Raw genomic sequence first — 20,623 nt, forward strand, 5'->3', positions numbered from 1 at the left:
AAAAGGAATCCAACAGTATAGTGGATTGGGAAAAAGCTAAAATAGAAAAGATCCAGGACAAGAGACACCTGAAATATGCAGAAGCATGCAGATACATAATGCAAACCAGGAAGGATTAGTGATAAACTTCAGAGAGTCGAGTAAAGTCTCGGCAGCTTGGAGAGAAGATATAACATGAACATTCCATTATAAAAAAGGGACGAATAGTTAGAGGAGGAGGCACAATGCTGGCCTTCTCTATATTAGCAGTTGTGTTAATGTAGTTTCATATTTATTTACTTATTTATTTTATGTATGTATTTATTCACTTAGTTATTTTATTTATTTAGTTGTTTATTCATGTATTATATGCATGTATAGTTTATTTGTAATTCTTTATTTATGAGCCTGCACACTAGGCATTTAGGAAAATTCAAAGTTTAAAATGTTTCAAAACAAATGTCATTATAAAAATCGAAATAATTTGATTTTTCTGTTTCTGAGGAATGCCATTCAAACTGGCTGAAAACATTAAAAAAGTGAATTAAAAGGCTGCATTTTTAAAGATTTTTGTGTCAAGCTGCAAATGAAATTCAATTAAAATGAAATTTTTACAGCTGAAAAGATAAATAATATACTGTACATATATTTTAATTATATATGTTACGAATACTTTTTGGTACATTCACATTCCTAACACAAATTTGTTGTTTCTGTAATCCACTGTATTCTTCACTGTGTTAAAACAGTATGGTCACTGGCATGTAGTACCTCCCAATAGTGGATACTTGTAAATACCAGACAAACTTCTTGGCCCCGACAGTGTCCGCTATTCAGAGGTCATACTGTATAACTTTTGTTGGATAAACTGATTGGCTGCTGCAATGTTGTACAATTTAAAATATAACTGTAATGTAATGTATACACTGTCTTAATGTTAAAAAATAACTTTTTATTCAAAATTACTAGAACTTTAGATAGTTTACAACTATCCTCATCAGGATGATTCAACTGGAATTACACCGAACAAGAATTTTCATATTTGAACAGAACAAGAACATAACAGACAAGTTTCTAAAAATGTTCCAGCTATGTGCTCACAAAATGTACAAAAATTTGAAATTTGATAATAATAACTAAAAATTACTAAAAGTAAAAGTTAAAAACTTTTTAAAACAAAAACAAACTGTCTTCTTCTCAAAATTACTGGAGTGAGTAAATAAACAATCACAAAAAAACCTTTTTTAACCAGTAATTGAACTTTAAAGGTGAAGGCTGAAAATGATTGAAATTTACATTAAAGTTCAATTACTGGTTAAAAAAAGGTTTTGCGATTGTTCAAATACAAACAAAAAATAGAATACTCTTTTTATATTAATCCATAGTTTTATGATTTAAACTGATTGAACAATGTGATCCACAGTTTAGGAATGTTGAGAGTGGCACTGTCCAGGTAGGAAGGAGGAGATATAGAATGCTTTCAATAGAAATTATGTTCTTCTATTCTGGTATTGTTTACAAATTTATGTGGAACCAGAGATTACAAACCCCTCTGGTCTGTAATCTTGGCCCAGGTCTTTTTTTGTTAGTTCTGTGGTATATCTGTTGTTTTGTTTTCCTGATGTTACTGGATATGTGTTTGGATCATTTTAGTAGTAGAACTAATAAACAGTGGGTGATCGGTTAATGAACATAATCCATTCCAAGACAATGTTCACTACCTGAATTGTTCTTTAAACGATTACTGATTTACCATAGATTTTTTTTATGAGAATTTGATTAATTTGTTCTGGATATGCCAAAAAATAAGTAAAAAACTATATACTTTCTTACTACATTTGTAATAATAACATATAAATACACAGTCTTCCATTTTTATCAGTCATGTTTTTTCCCATTTGTGGGGAGTAAAAAAATCTGTCTCAATGTCAATTGCTTCTCTCTCTCTTCAGAATTTTTTAGAAGTAATTAATAGCATTGTCATTGTAGAGATTGCCAAGCCTATTATCCTGAACCTGGTTTGGATGCCATTCTAAAACTATTATTCTGACATTCTGCCACTTCTGCAAAAGATCTTTAATAGCAGATGTCGGCATTGGTTCTCTTTCGTCTTCCTCTTTTTCAGAAGAAAACACATCTCGCCGAGATTCTTGGTTCTTCATTCGAGAGTTCTTCTGTCGTGAGATCAGTTTAAAAGCTCTTCAAATGTTATCTTTATTCACTTCTAATTTGAGAACTATAGCATTTATCACAATTTCATCCATAATTTCAGGGATTTCATCTTCATCTCCCTGAATGCAGGAGGGATACAGCTTTCACCAAGCAGTATTCAACTGTCATTGAATAACTTCTGACCACACCTTTTGAATGAGTCGGATAGCTTCAAGAATATCAAATTTTTCTTTCCAAACTGTTTTTAATATCATTGTTGAGTAGAATTGGCATGCTTCAAAACACCTTAAATTCTATCTCCTTGTGACAAATGTGGAGTTTGTTTCTTCAGTTCTCCAAAAATGTCTCTAGCTTTCTCTTGAATGATAGTCATACTAGTTACATCTCTTTCATTTCCCTTTCTTTAATCCAAATTAAAAGCAATCTATCCATTTTTTCATGGATGGCACATCTTTGTTTCTCAGATGTGATTTTCGTTACTCCTTTGGCTGCTTGAGCTTCTCGATGATGTCTTTCTTAGCTAAAATTGTGCCTACTGTAGACTTGTTCAAGCCATAACAACTAGCAACATCAGACATCTGCCCATTCTCTACCTTGGTTATTATCTCTTGCTTGGTTTCAACAGTGAACATAGTTCTTGATACTCCACTCTTTTTAGGCTCCATAATATTATCAGTTTCTTTTTTAAATAAAAAGTTCAAAGAGTACTTACAAAAATTCAGAGAACAGAAGTCAACTAGTGTACAAAAACATTATTTAAATGTGATGTCCGGATAGAATACAAAATTTGGTGATAAAACGTTAAAGAATATCCAATGGGACAGATAAACTCTCACCTTTCGAAAATAAAAACCGATGCAGAACTTAACAAGTGCCCAATAGTCTCACAAAGACCATAAAAAATTCCTTTTGTCAGAAAGGTAAACAAAAGGTTGGAATTACAATGGAGAGTTTCAAAGGTCAGAAGAATTCTATCCAATTGGTATTGGGTCGAGAATCGACGTCGACATCTCCCGCACTCCAAAAGGTTTCAAATTGTCAATTGGAGACGAGGGAAGACCAATTGGTATTCATTTTTTACGTTGCTTCTTCTTGTGTTTGTTCTGTGAGGTTTTCGTTATCCGAACATAAAAATCTTTTATATTTTTGTATTCGTTAAAATATGTGGTCAAGGTGTTCAAGAAAATATAAATCAGTTTTAATTTTAGATAATCATTTATTTTGTTGAGATTATTATTTTTTAATCTTATTAGATAGGATTTTTTTCTGCCAAAGTGTTTATTGTCCAATTTGTTCACAGTCCAAACCGTTCGTTAACCGATCACCCACTTTAGTTGACTGTCCCAAGAGATGGTGTTGTAGAGGTATGGCATATAGTTTTTTCTAGCAAGTCAATCTATGCCCTTCATAAAAGCTTACACAGCATAGGTTGGGGGCCAGTGGAATGATAAATTTGTATTTTCTAATTAATAAAAAGTTACTTTTAATGCCATAAGACAGTGAGTACATTATATCATAACAATTGATACTTTGGTATAAAGTGTAATTAATTTTGCTATAACTGTGTTAATTTTATTATAATTTTTGTTATATATCTGACTTCAAACTTTGTTTTAAAAATTGAAAGTAGTACACTATTAAATAAGAAATGTTAAATATATTTTAACTATAATAATAAACAAATGAAATTGTTCTTACCGAAGTAGCTAATAAGAAATGATATCGTAGAAATTCCATACAAATCACTTGATATAATTTTTTAATGCAATGTAATTCAATTCCTTTGTTATCATATATATAAACCCAGTCTTTTTGGGCTGTGGCAAACATTGTAGGATTATGAAGCCATTTAACATCATGTATTGATTCCATAACATTGATTTCACAAAACAATTTTTTAGTCATCCAATCAATTACAGCGAGATGTCCTCTCTTCCCTCCAAGCAAAAGATGCCTAAAAATTCATTTAAAATTTGCATCATATTTATTTATGCCATTCATTACATTACTATTACTTATGAAAATAACATACATTCACAAATAATTTTAGTTTAAAACAAATTAAAATAAGAAAACTTTTTACAACCTTACAAAAATTAATACAGATGAAATCTATTTTGGTTCATTTTCTTATCATAACAATGTATTGCCCTTGGCTTGTAAAAATATATTTCTTGTTTTATTCCTGTCCTTAAATCTTCTCATAACTGGTTATATAGTAAATAACACCAACAAACCTTTATAATTAAACCAGCAAACAAATTTTTAATGTACTTTGACGAGCGCTTTCGATCCTAATTGGGATCTGCTTCAGGTCAAAACGTTCTATACAAAAATTTGGAATGCTTAAAGAGCAATTTTACATTTTAAAATTGCTGGAACAATTAAATATTCTAACAAGTATAAAAATCACAACTGTGTGTTAATAATAATAATAATTATTATTATTAGGGACAGGAAATTATGCCATAAAATTGAGCTAAAATATGCAAATAATATTTGTTTTAAAAAGACCAAAATATTCCAAAACATATGCATTTAAAAATGAATTATTGCAATTTTTTAAGCATTTTAAATCAAGCAATAGTTTTGCCGCAGATTTTTCATATATTAGAATAAATTACAACATTGAGAGATAAACTTTTGGTTGGAAATCTTTCCCTGTTGTTGCATAAATACAGGGTGTCCCAAAAGTCTCTATAAATCAAGACTGCCAGTAGCTGAATAAATAAAACCATTGAACACTGGTAGTTGATCATTGGTTCGTGCGTGATCGATCGGCTGGCCACCATGCAGTGTTCTGGTTTTTCTTCATGTGTCTAACACCTAAACAGAATCCAGTTTCCACGTAGGAAGTCCTGCTAGAAGTTACACCATTGGCAGATCACCCATGTGTTCCATTGCCTTATTCCATCAATCCACTGACACAAAACTTAATGTTGACATTTTAATGTTTTGTGAATAAAGTTAAATTTCACCTATGTATGTATGGAAACTTTTGGGACACCCTGTAGCCTTACTGACTAAACACTTGTAGTAACAGCACACTTTAATGCTTGTATTTCTCTATTTAATAACATCGAATGCATTTGATTGTTTCCACTCAAAATAGCATCAATGTCATTATGCTCTTTTAAACCAGAATTGCTTTCTGTAATTGACTTTGAATTCTGGATAAGCATTCCTACTTCTTTGAGAAACTGCTGAGGACTTCTCCTCAACATCTCTAATTATTCCCATTGCTTCTGATAGTATTTCTTATGTATCCTAGATTAGATATATAGTAAATTTTTGTTATGTTTGTTAAACCTGTTTGCCTGTCTCTCACTCAGGAAAACGAACACCCTCTCGACTTACCCGCACGCACTCCCCACTCGAAAGTTTAATCGATCCTCCTATTCACATTTATTTAAGAATCGTGAGTTAGGACACAATTTAGCATTATCCTAACTGGTGTCAGTCCTGATGTCAGACAGATTTCACAATCCTGCCAACCCTTCCTTGAAAGCCATCCACAGACAAGATCGGGTCTTACTGACCTATTGCCAAGTAAGTGGTCAAAAGAGAACCTCCCTTGGCCCCCAGCCTATATCACATATTTGAAGTCCAGGAACTTATGCTGTATATAAGATAAGGACATTTTAATATTCTAAACACTTATTGCATTAGAGGAGCATCTCACTGTCGAAAAAACATAATGGTATTCGAGTTTGTATATATGCATCCTTCAGTTCACCTAGAGCCTTGCTTTTGTGCATTGTGAGATTTCCTGTTTGTCACTATTCACAAAGCATACATTTATCACCAGCAGATCCTGAAGTTATGCTTCCAGAATCTGCTGTATACATGATGTGTTATACCTCCTTTTTCACTTTTAACAACTGCATTTACCTTCAAAGACAGAGCATATCCGTGGAAGTCCGCTACCAGTAACCTATGTGAACTAGTTGTCCTACTTCTTAAACATCAGATTCTTCCAAGATTTTCACCTAAATTCTACTTTATTACATTGATGATATCGTAATAATATGAAAAATCAAACCTAACACCCATCATTTTTTACTTGTAATTAACAACAACAGTTATGATTTAACACTAGGCTCGGATAAATCCAACAATTCTAATATCCGCTACTTAGGCCTAGAGATAGTGCTTTCCAAAAAAGAAGTAACAACACACATTTATCACAAATGTTCTCATCCCCTTTTTTATTCCCTTCATCTTAGATGATCCATTATGCTATAAAACTGCTGCTTTTAGGGCTCTCATCAAAGGGCCCTAAATTCACTGTTTACTTAGGTCAAACACTATAAAAGAATTGAAATGTATTAAACACAACATTTACCCAGGTGTATAAGCTTAAATCCACTGTCCAGGGTATTCCCCAGTTGGTATGATGTTAGAATATCATATAAGATTTTCAACTGTCATAAAACTAAGAATTGTTGAAGCTATGGAAACTTACAGAGCCATCCTCAAAAGTGTATATATTAATAACGATAGCATTTCTCTACCATGGGCATGACAATATACATTATATTCCAATTACTCTGACAATTAGGCCTAATCCATATTTCATCAAGTTCTTATATGACTGGTGATATTTACTTGCATTTTGATTTAATACTTACATTCATTTTATAATATATTAATCTATTTATATGTCACTTTAGTGTAATCAGTTGTAATCTAAAATGTTTGAAAACCTCATCTGATCACATAACAAAGACTTTGTAACCTGCAATAATAGATGGGTACTTATTTTAACCCTTTCCATGCGGAAAACCTTTAGCATTAAGTAAATAGGTGGAATTCGTTATGCGGCGCATTTTTGCGTTTTTTGGGTAATTTTTTAAATCGCGATATTTCGCTTCAATATCGCGTTATATTCAATCTGTTTTTTGTGTTTGATTAAAAACATATTACAGTTTACGATTGTATAATTTTTAGTTTTATACATATTTAAAATAATATGAAGTTTACGAAGAAATTTGAAGGTTACGAACAAAAAAAAAAAAATTAATTTTCAAAGAATCGCTGAACTTTGTACATCTGTTAGATAGAAACATCTGTCCTCTATTAAACAAAACAAACCGCAGCTTTCTACCTAGAGCGGGGGAGAAGTTATTGCCATTATTCACACTATGTCTCTAATTACTTAGCTGGGAGAGTAGTCGATTGTAATCGTGAAGTGACACCGATTAGTCAGCTGTACGACTGTGTCAGTCATAGAGCTTTGCTCTTACTTTTGTAAAATAATTAAATGTATTCAAAATATATATGAATTCATTTGACAAAAATTTTAAAGCCAAATTAACAGCGCGAACACCTTCCATAGACTTACTATGGGACATTGGAGTTTCCCGGGAATATTTATCGCTAGATAGTTTTAAAAACATATTTACTCACCTAAATATTGTTGAATTAGCTAATTTAATGTCTAAGTGCATTAAATTAGTTAATTAGAATTAAAAATCAATTTAAAAAGTGAATTTACAGTGATTGTTTACATTTTACTTCGAAGGTTGGAGGCGGGGCTTTTCGCGGCAATTTTTTCGTTTCATAAGTCTGTGATTAGTTAAAGTAACGTCAACAAAGACAGAAGAGACTGAATAAAACTGTAGAAGGAGTTTCCCTTTGATTGTTTTCAGCCAACTGTGTAGTTAACTGCGAAGATTTACTGTAGAATAGTAGGGGATGTACTTACCAAAATATTTATGGCCCAGGGGTGGTAACAAAACGTTTATTGGCTTAAACAAAGTCAATTGACATACAGAAGAGCAAATCAAAGCTAATATCTCTGGCAAACTCGAATATAACGCAAATTAATCAAAGTTTTTGATTAATTTTTTAATTTGGACCGATCGGTACGTTTCGCATCACCGATAAACGAAGAAGTCACGTGATACAGACCGATCGGTACCTAACCGCATGGAAAATGTTAATATTGTTAACATTTTCGTTTTTAATTTATTATTTATATTTTATTTTACAAATAAGCATCATACTAAACCCGATAACATTAAGCCAATACATCACCAACTGCTGTAAATAATAGGGTTAACTTTTGGATATATACAATTAATAATTTGAAATAAATTTGGCACTTGAGGTAGGTATTAGGTGCCATCTCTTATTAAAATTAATAATTTAAATAATTTAGATTAAACTGGAAGAAAAGAATTGGCCCGAAGCGGGACTCAAACCCGCAACTCCCGCTTATCGTGCGGTCACATTGCCAGTTACGCTATCCGGACCTTCGGTTCGATCTCCTCTTCCAGTATATATCAGCCGTCGACGGTTATGTCTTTGGCTTATACATACTGGAAGAGGAGATCGAACCAAAGGTCCGGGTAGCGTAACTGGCAATGCGACCGCACGGTAAGCGGGCATTGCGGGTTCGAGTCCCGATTCGGGCCGATTCTTTTCTTCCAGTTTAATCTAAATTATTTAAATTATTATAATTATTAATTTTAATAAGAGATGGCACCTAATGCCTACCTCAAGTGCCAAATTTATTTCTAATCTTTAATCGTATATATCCAAAAGTTAGCCCGATTATTTACGGCAGTTGATGATGTATTGGCTTATATTTTATTTTATAACACCTTGTTCTATATATCAATTTTTGTATTCGAATAAGTTAATATTTAGAATTTCTTGAAACAAAGTCTGATCACACATCGAATCATTTGTAAACTGCATCATTGCACGTATGGAATGTTCCATTTTAAAATGTTTTGTATCTTGTTCAATATAGAAAATGGCTCTCTTGCCTGATGAAGGCCTCTTGGAGTGGCTGAAAATTTACTGAGTGGTGTAAATGTTTTTAATTACAATATTTAAAAACTGTCATAAATGTAAGTAATATAGAAAAATATATTTGAACTTTTATCACTGAAATTTTCACATAGTGGCACAAAGTAAATTTGGTCAGCTGGAACCTTCTTCCAATGAGAGAAGGACATGCTGACTTTAAAAACCGTGGGAATGAAAGGAACACTCGTAAAATTATTCCATTCCAGAAATTTTTAAAAAGCAATCTCTATTCATTATTTTATTTTTCTGCATGTTAATCCATTTATTTAACTAGTTTTCTTCATCAGAAATTTGTTTTTCATTCATAAGAGAATTATCATTTATTCTATTGTTATGCATTTATTTTAGTACTTATGAAATGAATTTACCTTTGTTTTATAATTATAAGAATTCATTATTGACTTAAAATTAACAAAATGAAAATACTTCTTACCTGCCTTCCAAAGAATAATCCATTTTATATGAACCAAAAAATAAGTTCAAATCAAAATGCTGTAAACAAACATCAATGATAAATTAAAGTTTTATAAAGACATATAAAGAATTTTAAAGTTAAATATAAAGTTTTATAAAGAATTTTACTATAAAAGTTAAACTGAACAAATTTCATATTTTTAAATCACATTTTTTTGTCTGATTTACAGAACTTTATAACTTCTACAATAAACAACTTCTTGCATAAATACTGGAATGCATACAATTAACAGTCAAGAGCCTTGTAACTTCTGTAATATTAACAGTTACTTTACTCAAAACTGGAAGAAATCTACTCAAATTCTCATTATTACTTCCATTAAAGTTAATTAATATTAGTTACATAAAAAAATGGACACTAAATGAGTTAAAAGTCCAATATTTTATAGAGAAAACATTTTTTGAGATAAAGTCTCAACTTCACATCTTAGTTCAAATTTTTTTAAACTGAACATAATCAATATCAAAAAGTATTCATATTCTATTGTATACTACAGTACTAAAAGACATGAAAGATGACGTAGCATGCCATAGTCGATCTTGTTGGGACCCACAAAAGTTGCTCCCGAATAACGTAAAGAAGAAAATATCTCAAATGTGATAAATTGTTTATTATAAATTTCAATGCTAGATGATAAAAAGTTGACTTGTATTGCCTCTGTAAGAGTTTTATTAACTTAAACTTGTTTGAATAATGGACAGAACTGGCTATGTATGAAAATATTGATGTCAGAAGTGTTGCAATTCTTTGTGGATCTGAAGTTATGTTGCCATTACTCTTGAGCAGAGTGAGCATGAGGTTTATATTTTTCAGTGATTTTGCAAATGTAGTTCCATACTGTCTTGGAATTGGAGAAGATATTCCAGTTACATACTTTCTCCAGAATTTCTTGAGTTTGCCTATGAGTTTGTCTAAAGTTAGCTTTTGCTCTTTTATATACTGTTAAGTTGCTCAGAGTGAGATATTATATAAAATTTCCCAAGTCTTTCGTTGTTTTATGTAGTACTGCACATTCATGGTTCCACCACAATTTTGGATATCATAAACTGGATGGAGACTTTCTGAAGGATTGTTCAGCTGCATCAGTGATTTTTTTGTGTCACTGTTCTATTACTATATTAAAATCCACATCATAAACCATGCTTTCAATTACATAGGCCACAGTGATACATTTGCTATTTGTATCTGCCATCGAAAGTTGCAAACAATAGGTCTATTGGATGTAGTGTTTCTAAGCAGAATAAGAAAGTAGTCACTACATAATAAATTGGGATGAACACTTTATTCTCAAATATATCTCAAAAACTTCGTAATTGTAAATATATCACTTACCAAACCAGTTCATGTCACGAAAAAAGAACAATTCTTACAAACGTTTTCATCTATGTGAAATAGACATCTTCGGGTCTCAACGATATCGAACAAACGGCTAGTAAAATAGAACACTTTTTTCAAAAGTTTGGATTGATTACATAATTCAAATACGTTGCATCAAAATTTATGTAATGTTCAGGATATAATTTCAAAATATGAAAAATGTTTAAACCATATCTGAATAATCAATTAATTTCACGTAAATTATGATGCAAATATCCTCTGTAATTTAAATTATCCTTAATGTTGATGATGCTTATCCTTAATTCTGTTGATGGAATCTAGTTTGTAATCAATCCAAGCTTTTGAAAAAAACATTCTATTTTACTAGCCATTTGTTCGATATCGTCGAGACCGAAGTCCGTCCCGAACGTCTATTTCACATAGACGAAAACATTTATACGAATTGTTCTTTTTTCACGACATGAACTGGTAAAGGTTTACTGAGTGGTATATTCACTTTATTCTCAGCCTGATAACAAAATTAATTAATTTCTAACCATAAATTAAGAGACTATTGTTATTGAGCAAATTATTTTGCAGACTTAATAATTATTTGAAAACTTACACAAGTAACAAACACACAGATCATCAAAAAATATGTTATACAGTTATCAATCATTCTTGTATTTCACATAAAAATCAAAATAAAATAGAAAACACCATCGTGTGAACAAAAAGCCATTTCTAATAATAAAATATAGTCAACTTCAAAATTAGGAATTCAAAATTAATTTAATAAACTATTTTACAAGAAGAAAAGTTTTAAATCATTTATTTCTAAAAAAATTTTTAAAAATTTACCTTTGTAGCACTTGTTATATCAACAGCAGAAGCAATCTTGCTTTGGGAAATATTACATGTTTCTTCATCATCTGACTGCAGGAATCTATAAAATAAACAATAATAATAAACCAGTGACAAGTTGCTCAACTTTCCCAGCAAAATTTAAAATTTTGGTGGTGCCATCTGTTACATTTGTTATCTGTTATAACAGTTAAAAAACTTTATTTTTTTTAACTATTATAAAATGGCAAAAAGCTTAATTTTGAGGGTAAGGATGAGTTTTATAAAAAATTGTAAATGCTAATAACAGGTAAAATCATCAATAAGTACAACCCTACTAGAAATACAAACCCCATTATCTCCCCACGCCTTCAACCTTTAATCACCAAAATTTAATAGCATCAATCCCCCCAATAAACAAACTTCCCTTCAAAATTTCAGAAATTCTTGGCAAAAAGCACAGGAGTTATTAAACTTCAAAGAGAGTTAACAAAATTGCATCACATCCGTATATACAGAAATTACCCCTAAATTTTTTTTGTATTTTTTGATGTTTCAAGGTGTCCTAAGTCCAAAAATGTGAGTCTTGAAAATCATTTTTTAACCAATTGCCATCCTTCTGTTATATATGACTGCTGAGAAAGTAAAAATACATTTTTCACATAAAATATACAGATTATATTTTAGTAAAATTAGAGACAAGCGAGCAATTATTTATTGTGACGTTGTCACAATGCACTTAAACTTACAGTTAGTAGTGTCTTGCCTGTGTACATCATACTTTTCCTGTTAACAATGAAGTTATGCTGGTCATGTATCTATGTTCAGGTAAAAATTTTTGAATTGAAATAATGTGACTTCCAGCCTAAAGCAGAAGTTCATATATAGTTAATTGAACCTCCCACCCCCAAGCTTTTCATATCTGGTCTTGACTTTCATCTATCTAATACTGTTCTCGAGATTAAGAAAAGACAGACAGCAACACAGACAAATGATTGAAAATTTATAGGTTTGCAATTTTTTCAAATTGTAACCTAATCAGATTGTGAATAACTTATCAATAAAATAATATCCACTTATAACAATTTTTCAAAAATAAAACTTTAATTTAAAACTTGTTAATATTTTTCTTCATCTTTTCAAACCTTCTAAAGATATTTACTTTTAAAAATGAATAAAACTTATTCAAATATTTTATCATTAATCCTATTTCCTAGAATATTATTCAATTTTCATACTCTGGTTGTTTTTGCTGTAAAATGCTTACTCATAAATGGAAACACTGCAGGCAAGCAGAGTATATACTAAAGAGTGGGAGATACCCTTGTGTGGCAATATGCTAGTATGTCTTTGCTGTAAGGACATTTTTATGTATTAAAATACATTTATGTAAAAAAGATTACTCTGTGTTTTCATCAAGACTCTGGAGTTGTTTAAAAATCTATTGACTCCGACTTTGTGTTACCAAAACAGGTCCAGGAATTCTGATGTCATCACATGTCCTCAGAATAAAAGCTTTGATAAATAGAGTTCTAATAAAAATAGAACATAGACATTTTTTTATTCTACAACTAAAAGATTCCAGAATTTACATCCAAAAACCTTTTACGGTGCAATTTTCAGATAAAAAAGTTACCACTAACATTTTCAAACCGTCCTAAGGGTTCTTCTTCAGGTGCGTAATGGAAATTGTAAAAACATTCAATGAAAAATAGAAAATTTGAATTGTGGTTTGTGGATATAAATTTGTATATCACAGTGTTGTGATAAAGTTTTAAAAGATTCTTTCTGTACATTATGCAAATGTATAGAAATGTTAAGCCATGTGTTAAGGTGGGATAGATTTAAAGTGTTACAAAAAAAGAGATTTAGGATTTAGGGTTGCTTTGGAGTTTATCAAAGTTAAGCCCATATCTTTTTCTTATTTATTAATTTTAGGTGAATTATTGTAGTTTATACCATACACATAAAGATGGAATATGTGGCCTGATTGACATAGTTAACCTTCACTACAAACAAATACAGTCACTGTGAGTTTTTTTCTACAAAACACAGAAAACATCACAATTACATAAAGCAGTAACTCTAGCAGACTCAAATAACATGCCATTAAACTTACACTCATGTCGTACGGACACAACACAACATATAAAAAGCATAGACACCATTAAGCAATCGTGGGCTCGAAACGTACTCCACGGCAGACATCCCTACAACCTAGCCCAGGATTTTGTTGACAAAACTGCATCGAACAGCTGGTTAGCTCAGGGATGCCTCTTTGGGGAGATGGAAGGATTTATGATTGCCATACAGAATCAGGTCATAAATACTAAAAACTACAGAAAACACATACTCAAAGATACAACACTCACAAATGACACATGCAGAAAATGTCACATCATGCCAGAAACTATACAACACATCACTTCTGGATGCAAGCTCTCGGCACAGACAGATTATTTACATAGACACAATCAAGTAGCAAATATAATACACCAAGAGCTTGCAAAGAAACACAAATTATTAGACATCCACAAACCATACTACAAGTATATTCCACAGACAGTATTGGAAAACAACACACAAAATGTACTACGACAGAGCCTTAATCACAGATAAAACAATTTACCACAACAGACCAGACATCACACTCATTGACAAACACAATAAAATCACATACATTATATACATAGTCGTTCCAAACACTCACAATATACAAAACAAATGCACTGAAAAAATTAGCAAGTATACAGAACTCGCCCAGGAAATAAGGCATCAGTGGAGGATGGATAGAGTGCTTATTGTACCTGTTGTCCTCTCCTGTACAGGTGCTATACCACACACACTACACAAAAGCCTGGGCACATTACAATTGAATAGAAAAACATATATCACTCTACAGAAGGCCACCACATTGAATACATGTCATATTGTTAGAAAATTCCTGAATACTGACACTGACACTGACACACTTATTTAATTTTAGTTTTGTTTTGGTTGCTATGCCTTGACTCTGGTCCAGCGTAGTACATAGCCACCAGTGCCAACCGAGTATAACTCACTAAACTCAACATAATAATAATAATAATACAGTGGTGTCTTGTACTTTGAATTTAATTCTTTCCAGGAGACTGTTCAAACTCCGAATCATTTGAAGTCCAAGCAACTTTCCCATTAGAAATAATGGAAAATGAGTTAATTCGTTCCCAAACAATACCCTAAAGTCTGACTAATGCCGTAAGTTATTGGTCTGAATATCAGCTAACATACTACTAAATTATGAAACAATTTGGTACTAGAGAAAGACATTAGGTGCCATCTTGTAATAAATTTAATAATTATAATTTTTAATTAATTTAGACTACTGAAATAAAAAATCAGCCCATAGCAGGACTTGAACCTGCAACATCTGCTTACTGTGAAGATGCATTGCCAATTACACTACCCGGACCTCTGGTTTGACCACCTCTTCCAGTGTATAAAACATTAAGTTACAACCATCAACAGTTATCATGGTGCCAGCTGGATACACATCTAGTGCCCACGTCCAGTAAACTACAAGCTAACTAATACCCAATAACTTACAGCATTAGTTGGCTTGTAGTTTATAATACATCGGGTTGTAATACAGGTATAACTCAGGTATACGTCGGTAATTGGTTCCAGGAGAGATGACGTAAGTCGAATTTACTTGTCACTAGCTAAACCACAAATTACCATTCCCAGTTCTGTATTTTATTTATAAATGCATTTTTAATAATATATGGTTAATAAGAATCTATTTCAAGCTTACAAACAAATAAACTTTAGTTTTTAATATAGAACAAAAAAAAAAAAGAATTTAAATTTACTAATACATGTACTGTACATACAATACATACTTGTAAATGTACATGTTTACAATTCGGTGATGTTTACAGTACATAGCAGACTCTTTATTTGCGAATATGGTTTCTCTAAGATGTTATAAAATAAGATGATTTTTTAAGGTTAAATAACAAATACAGTTATTAAAATTATTTTGTGGTGGTAGAAAATAAAATAATTTATGTTAAATTTACCAATATCGAGTGGCGCCGACAACAACACAAAATGGTAGATATTGGAACTACCATGGAAAATGCCAATAATGAGCACTTAAAGACTGCTAAACACAAAAACACAGATGTTTTCGAGTTTCGTTCTCTAGGATTTATGATGATTATATTAACATTTACTGTAAATGTACATATTTTAATATGATTTTACGTGCTTTTAACGCTTTTCCAGTAATATTATGATTTCAATATTTGTGGCAAAAGGATGTGAAGTCGAATAAAATGAATTAAACTTGAATTTTATTTTTCCATATACTTTTTTGACAAATGACAAAAAATAAAATGAAATAAAATATACACAACGAAAACAAAAAATAGAAAATAAAAATACAGCTCGGACTCAGTTCCTTACAAATCAACTGTCTATGTTAAGGAATGACGACAGTTAAAAATACATAAAAACTTTCTGCTCAACCTAATATAACCTTTACTTGTTAACCGTGGTATCTGAGAAGTGTGCAGAAGAAACAAAGTCTAACTAGTAAGATGGTTCCTTTTTCATCTTACAAGTGGTAAGATGAAAAAGGAACTTATTGGAAGCATGAAAGTGGTACATGTGGTGGATCTGGCAGCTGTGTTTAAGATACCAAAGTTGATGGTGTGCAATCAGTAAATGCAATTTTCATAAGCAACACATAACACTGGGGTATATTAAATAATGTATCCTGAAAACCCATATCCAATGTGTGATGAAAAAAATAAAAAGAAAAAGTTTACCACAAACATTTCAAATCACACTGAGTTCTTCAGATGTTAAACGGAATTCCTGACAAAACCTATGTTTTGTCAGGAATTCCATTTCGAATTACGAAAATTTGAAAAACATCTGAATCCATTACACAAGCCGTGCATGCGTATTCGTAAGGCTGACAGATCTTGACTTTAAAGATCGGCATCCATCAACACCTGCAAGGCTACTGACAAAACCAACTCTTCTTTATAATTGATGCACGTGGCTTTGAGACTCGATTTATATATGTAAATGGCCATTTTTGGTGTTCCATGTGGGACGAAGTGCAGACGAGTTTCGCCTGGTTAAAGGCTGTCACAATCGGTGGCGTATGTGGCGAAAGTGGTGGTATTTCTCGTGTGTTGTATGTTCATTATGTGCTCCTGTAGTCTGACTTCCTAGGAGCGTTTAGTTAAACCAATGTAAACGAGGTCCCTATCAAATCTGTTGTCCCTAATGGGGATACTGTACATGCCAGGGAGTCTGTTCTGGTTGGAGGTCTTTCCCATTGTGGAAAATGTCAAAGATGGTAGGACATTACCCAAACATGATCTGAACATGGCGTTTCTTGGCAGTCTTAGTACATAGCATTTTTACGTACGAATTAAACGTGATAGGGACCTGTTCTACAATGTCGGGATGGTTGTCACTTTGCATGTCAGCTGTGTCGGTGCATTGCAAGCATGTGTGGTGATAGTATTCAATCAGTTTATGGGTAAGCTTCGGGTAACCATGTGTGGAGGCAACACGCTGTATAAGCATTAGTTCAGTGGCAAGAGGGTCACACGACCCCATTAGGTGGACGAGGAACCTGGTTTACGGAAAATGGATGCATGGATGCCCGTCCTCTTCACTCTAATATTTATGTCCAGGAACTGGACTTCCTTGCGGCCGGCTTATTCAAGTTCTAAGGTTAAGCCGTAAAGGTTGTCATTAACAGTGTCGACAAAGGCTGTTATATCTGGTACTGTCCTCCAAAAAACTACGATATCGTTGATGTACAGTACCTTCTGTATAAAAGGTTGTTGGGAAGGAACCGTGGAAAGACTTTGCTCTCCAGCTGTCTTATCACCATTCAGCATAGGTCCTCTGAAACCAAGCTGCCCATGGAACCCCTCTTCCCTGTGTGTAGAGTCGTCTTTTTTTTAGTGTTGTCCCACAGATGTAGGGTTCACTATTTGGATCTTTGATTGAATGCATCGTCTGTGTTCAGGTGCAGAGCCCTTAGGTCTGCGTTGATAGCATCTTGCCATTGTTGGTTTGGTCTTCCGCGTGGCTGCCGGCTGTTTACCTCTAGGTGGTAGGCAATGTTGGCAACTATCTGGGGCTGATCGTCAGACGTGGCCAAACCAACGCAGGCATCGCTCTCTCATTTTTGCCTCAATGGAAGCAATGTCAAATTGTTGATGTATTGTGTCATTGGTGATATAGTCAAGGAGGGATACACCAAGTGTCCTGTGAGCCATGTGCATCTCCATGGAATGGTGACGCCATTTGGCTGCTCTCATTAATGGCCAATATTTGGAACCATAGAGAGAAATGGGTCGTACCGCATTCTGGTAAATTTTTGAGTTTTGGTACATGGGCATCTTTTTGTCACAGAAAACACGGTGACTTCTCTCCATTGTAGCCACGCCACATTCATCCTCATTCGTACTTCGTCATCAATGCCTTCGTCACTCTGTAGGGTTGAGCCGAGATAGCGAAAAGTGTACATTTTATACAAGTTATCACTGTTGACCTGGATAGTGACCACATTTGAAGAAATATCTAGATATTTGGTCTTCTTGGTGTTAAGGGCAAGCCAAAGCAACTCAGACGGTTGCTCCAGGCTTGCATCTGGCATTGTAGCTCTTCTCAAATGGTAGTTGCAAGCATGATGTCATCAGCATAAAGCAGTGTCCAAGGCACATTGTTCTGTATATTCTTTGTGATAGTGTCCATGATGAGAATGGATAGCAGTGGCAACAGTGCAGAACCCTGATGAATGCCAATGTTCACTGGGAAGTTGTCAGATGTACCAGCCGCGCACCTCACTCGGCTGCTGGTATTTGTGTTCAGCATTCTGACCCAGCTGATGAGGTTCTTAGGCACTCCATGGTCGCTGAGTGCATATCAAACAAGCTGGTGGGATACGCAGTTGAAGGCCTTTTCCAAGTCAAAAAAGGCAACATGTAATGGTTTATTTTTCTCACATTCAGGTTTGGGTAAGCTAGCTTCTTTAGCCGGTTCTGCCCTCGAACCAGTAGCCCTTGCAAATTTTTCATGCTGGTCGGGCGTGGCCAATGCACACTGCCTCTGGGATACGCCCTAGCATTCGACGATAATTCTAAAAATGGCATTCCTGATCCTAGGGTTGCAACAGGAGTTGACCAACCGGCTTGTCACCACAGCATCATCCATGATACAAAATAGAATAGGATGACCCTGGAATAGGACATTATGTCCCCCTCAATTGAGCTTCCTCCAGCCTTTTGTGTGCTCAGGGACATCCTATTCCATATTGTGGATGATAACACCCTATACCACCACATACTGGAGAAGTCCCACTTAATCTGCTACAATTCCTTTTTCCAATTTAATGGCGCACTCTACATGCAGGGAAGAGGGGTTTCCATGGGCAGCCTGGTTTCAGAGGACCTATGCTGAATGGTGATAAGACAGCTGGAGAGCAAAGTCTTTCCACGGTTCCTTCCCAACAACCTTTTATACAGGAGGTACTGTACATCAACGATATCGTAGTTTTTTGGAGGACAGTACCAGATATAACAGCCTTTGTCGACACTGTTAATGACAACCCTTACGGCTTAACCTTAGAACTTGAATAAGCCGGCCGCAAGGAAGTCCAGTTCCTGGACATAAATATTAGAGTGAAGAGGACGGGCATCCATGCATCCATTTTCCGTAAACCAGGTTCCTCGTCCACCTAATGGGGTCGTGTGACCCTCTTGCCACTGAACTAATGCTTATACAGCGTGTTGCCTCCACACATGGTTACCCGAAGCTTACCCATAAACTGATTGAATACTATCACCACACATGCTTGCAATGCACCGACACAGCTGACATGCAAAGTGACAACCATCCCGACATTGTAGAACAGGTCCCTATCACGTTTAATTCGTACGTAAAAATGCTATGTACTAAGTCTGCCAAGAAACGCCATGTTCAGATCATGTTTGGGTAATGTCCTACCATCTTTGACATCCTCCACAATGGGAAAGACCTCCAACCAGAACAGACTCCCTGGCATGTACAGTATCCCCATTAGGGACAACAGATTTGATAGGGACCTCGTTTACATTGGTTTAACTAAACGCTCCTAGGAAGTCAGACTACAGGAGCACATAATGAACATACAACACACGAGAAATACCACCACTTTCGCCACATACGCCACCGATTGTGACAGCCTTTAACCAGGCGAAACTCGTCTGCACTTCGTCCCACATGGAACACCAAAAATGGCCATTTACATATATAAATCGAGTCTCAAAGCCACGTGCATCAATTATAAAGAAGAGTTGGTTTTGTCAGTAGCCTTGCAGGTGTTGATGGATGCCGATCTTTAAAGTCAAGATCTGTCAGCCTTACGAATACGCATGCACGGCTTGTGTAATGGATTCAGATGTTTTTCAAATTTTCGTAATTCGAAATGGAATTCCTGACAAAACATAGGTTTTGTCAGGAATTCCGTTTAACACCTGAAGAACTCAGTGTGATTTGAAATGTTTGTGGTAAACTTTTTCTTTTTATTTTTTTCATCACACATTGGATATGGGTTTTCAGGATACATTATTTAATATACCCCAGTGTTATGTGTTGCTTATGAAAATTGCATTTACTGATTGCACACCATCAACTTTGGTATCTTAAACACAGCTGCCAGATCCACCACATGTACCACTTTCATGCTTCCAATAAGTTCCTTTTTCATCTTACCACTTGTAAGATGAAAAAGGAACCATCTTACTAGTTAGACTTTGTTTCTTCTGCACACTTCTCAGATACCACGGTTAACAAGTAAAGGTTATATTAGGTTGAGCAGAAAGTTTTTATGTATTTTTAACTGTTGTCATTCCTTAACATAGACAGTTGATTTGTAAGGAACTGAGTCCAAGCTGTATTTTTATTTTCTATTTTTTGTTTTCGTTATGTATATTTTTATTTTGGGTCTTATGTTCAGTTAGG

At 33.8% G+C, this 20,623-nt stretch overlaps 1 protein-coding gene across 1 annotated transcript in view; it reads right to left on the reverse strand.

Annotated features, from left to right (window-relative positions):
* LOC136981992 (WD repeat-containing protein 46) overlaps window positions 1-20,623 on the reverse strand; it is a 133,238-nt gene that overhangs the window by 92,413 nt on the left and 20,202 nt on the right. Inside the window, exons 4-6 of the mRNA XM_067278420.1 lie at window positions 11,624-11,708; window positions 9,404-9,462; window positions 3,850-4,105 (exon numbers count right to left, since the gene is read on the reverse strand). Coding sequence (XP_067134521.1) covers window positions 3,850-4,105; window positions 9,404-9,462; window positions 11,624-11,708 — 400 coding nt within the window. The remainder of the gene's footprint in view (window positions 1-3,849; window positions 4,106-9,403; window positions 9,463-11,623; window positions 11,709-20,623) is intronic.

This window comes from Centruroides vittatus, unplaced genomic scaffold, assembly GCF_030686945.1.
Source record: "Centruroides vittatus isolate TY-2023 unplaced genomic scaffold, ASM3068694v2 contig_8, whole genome shotgun sequence".
In the NCBI taxonomy this organism is placed as follows: Eukaryota; Metazoa; Arthropoda; class Arachnida; order Scorpiones; family Buthidae; genus Centruroides; species Centruroides vittatus.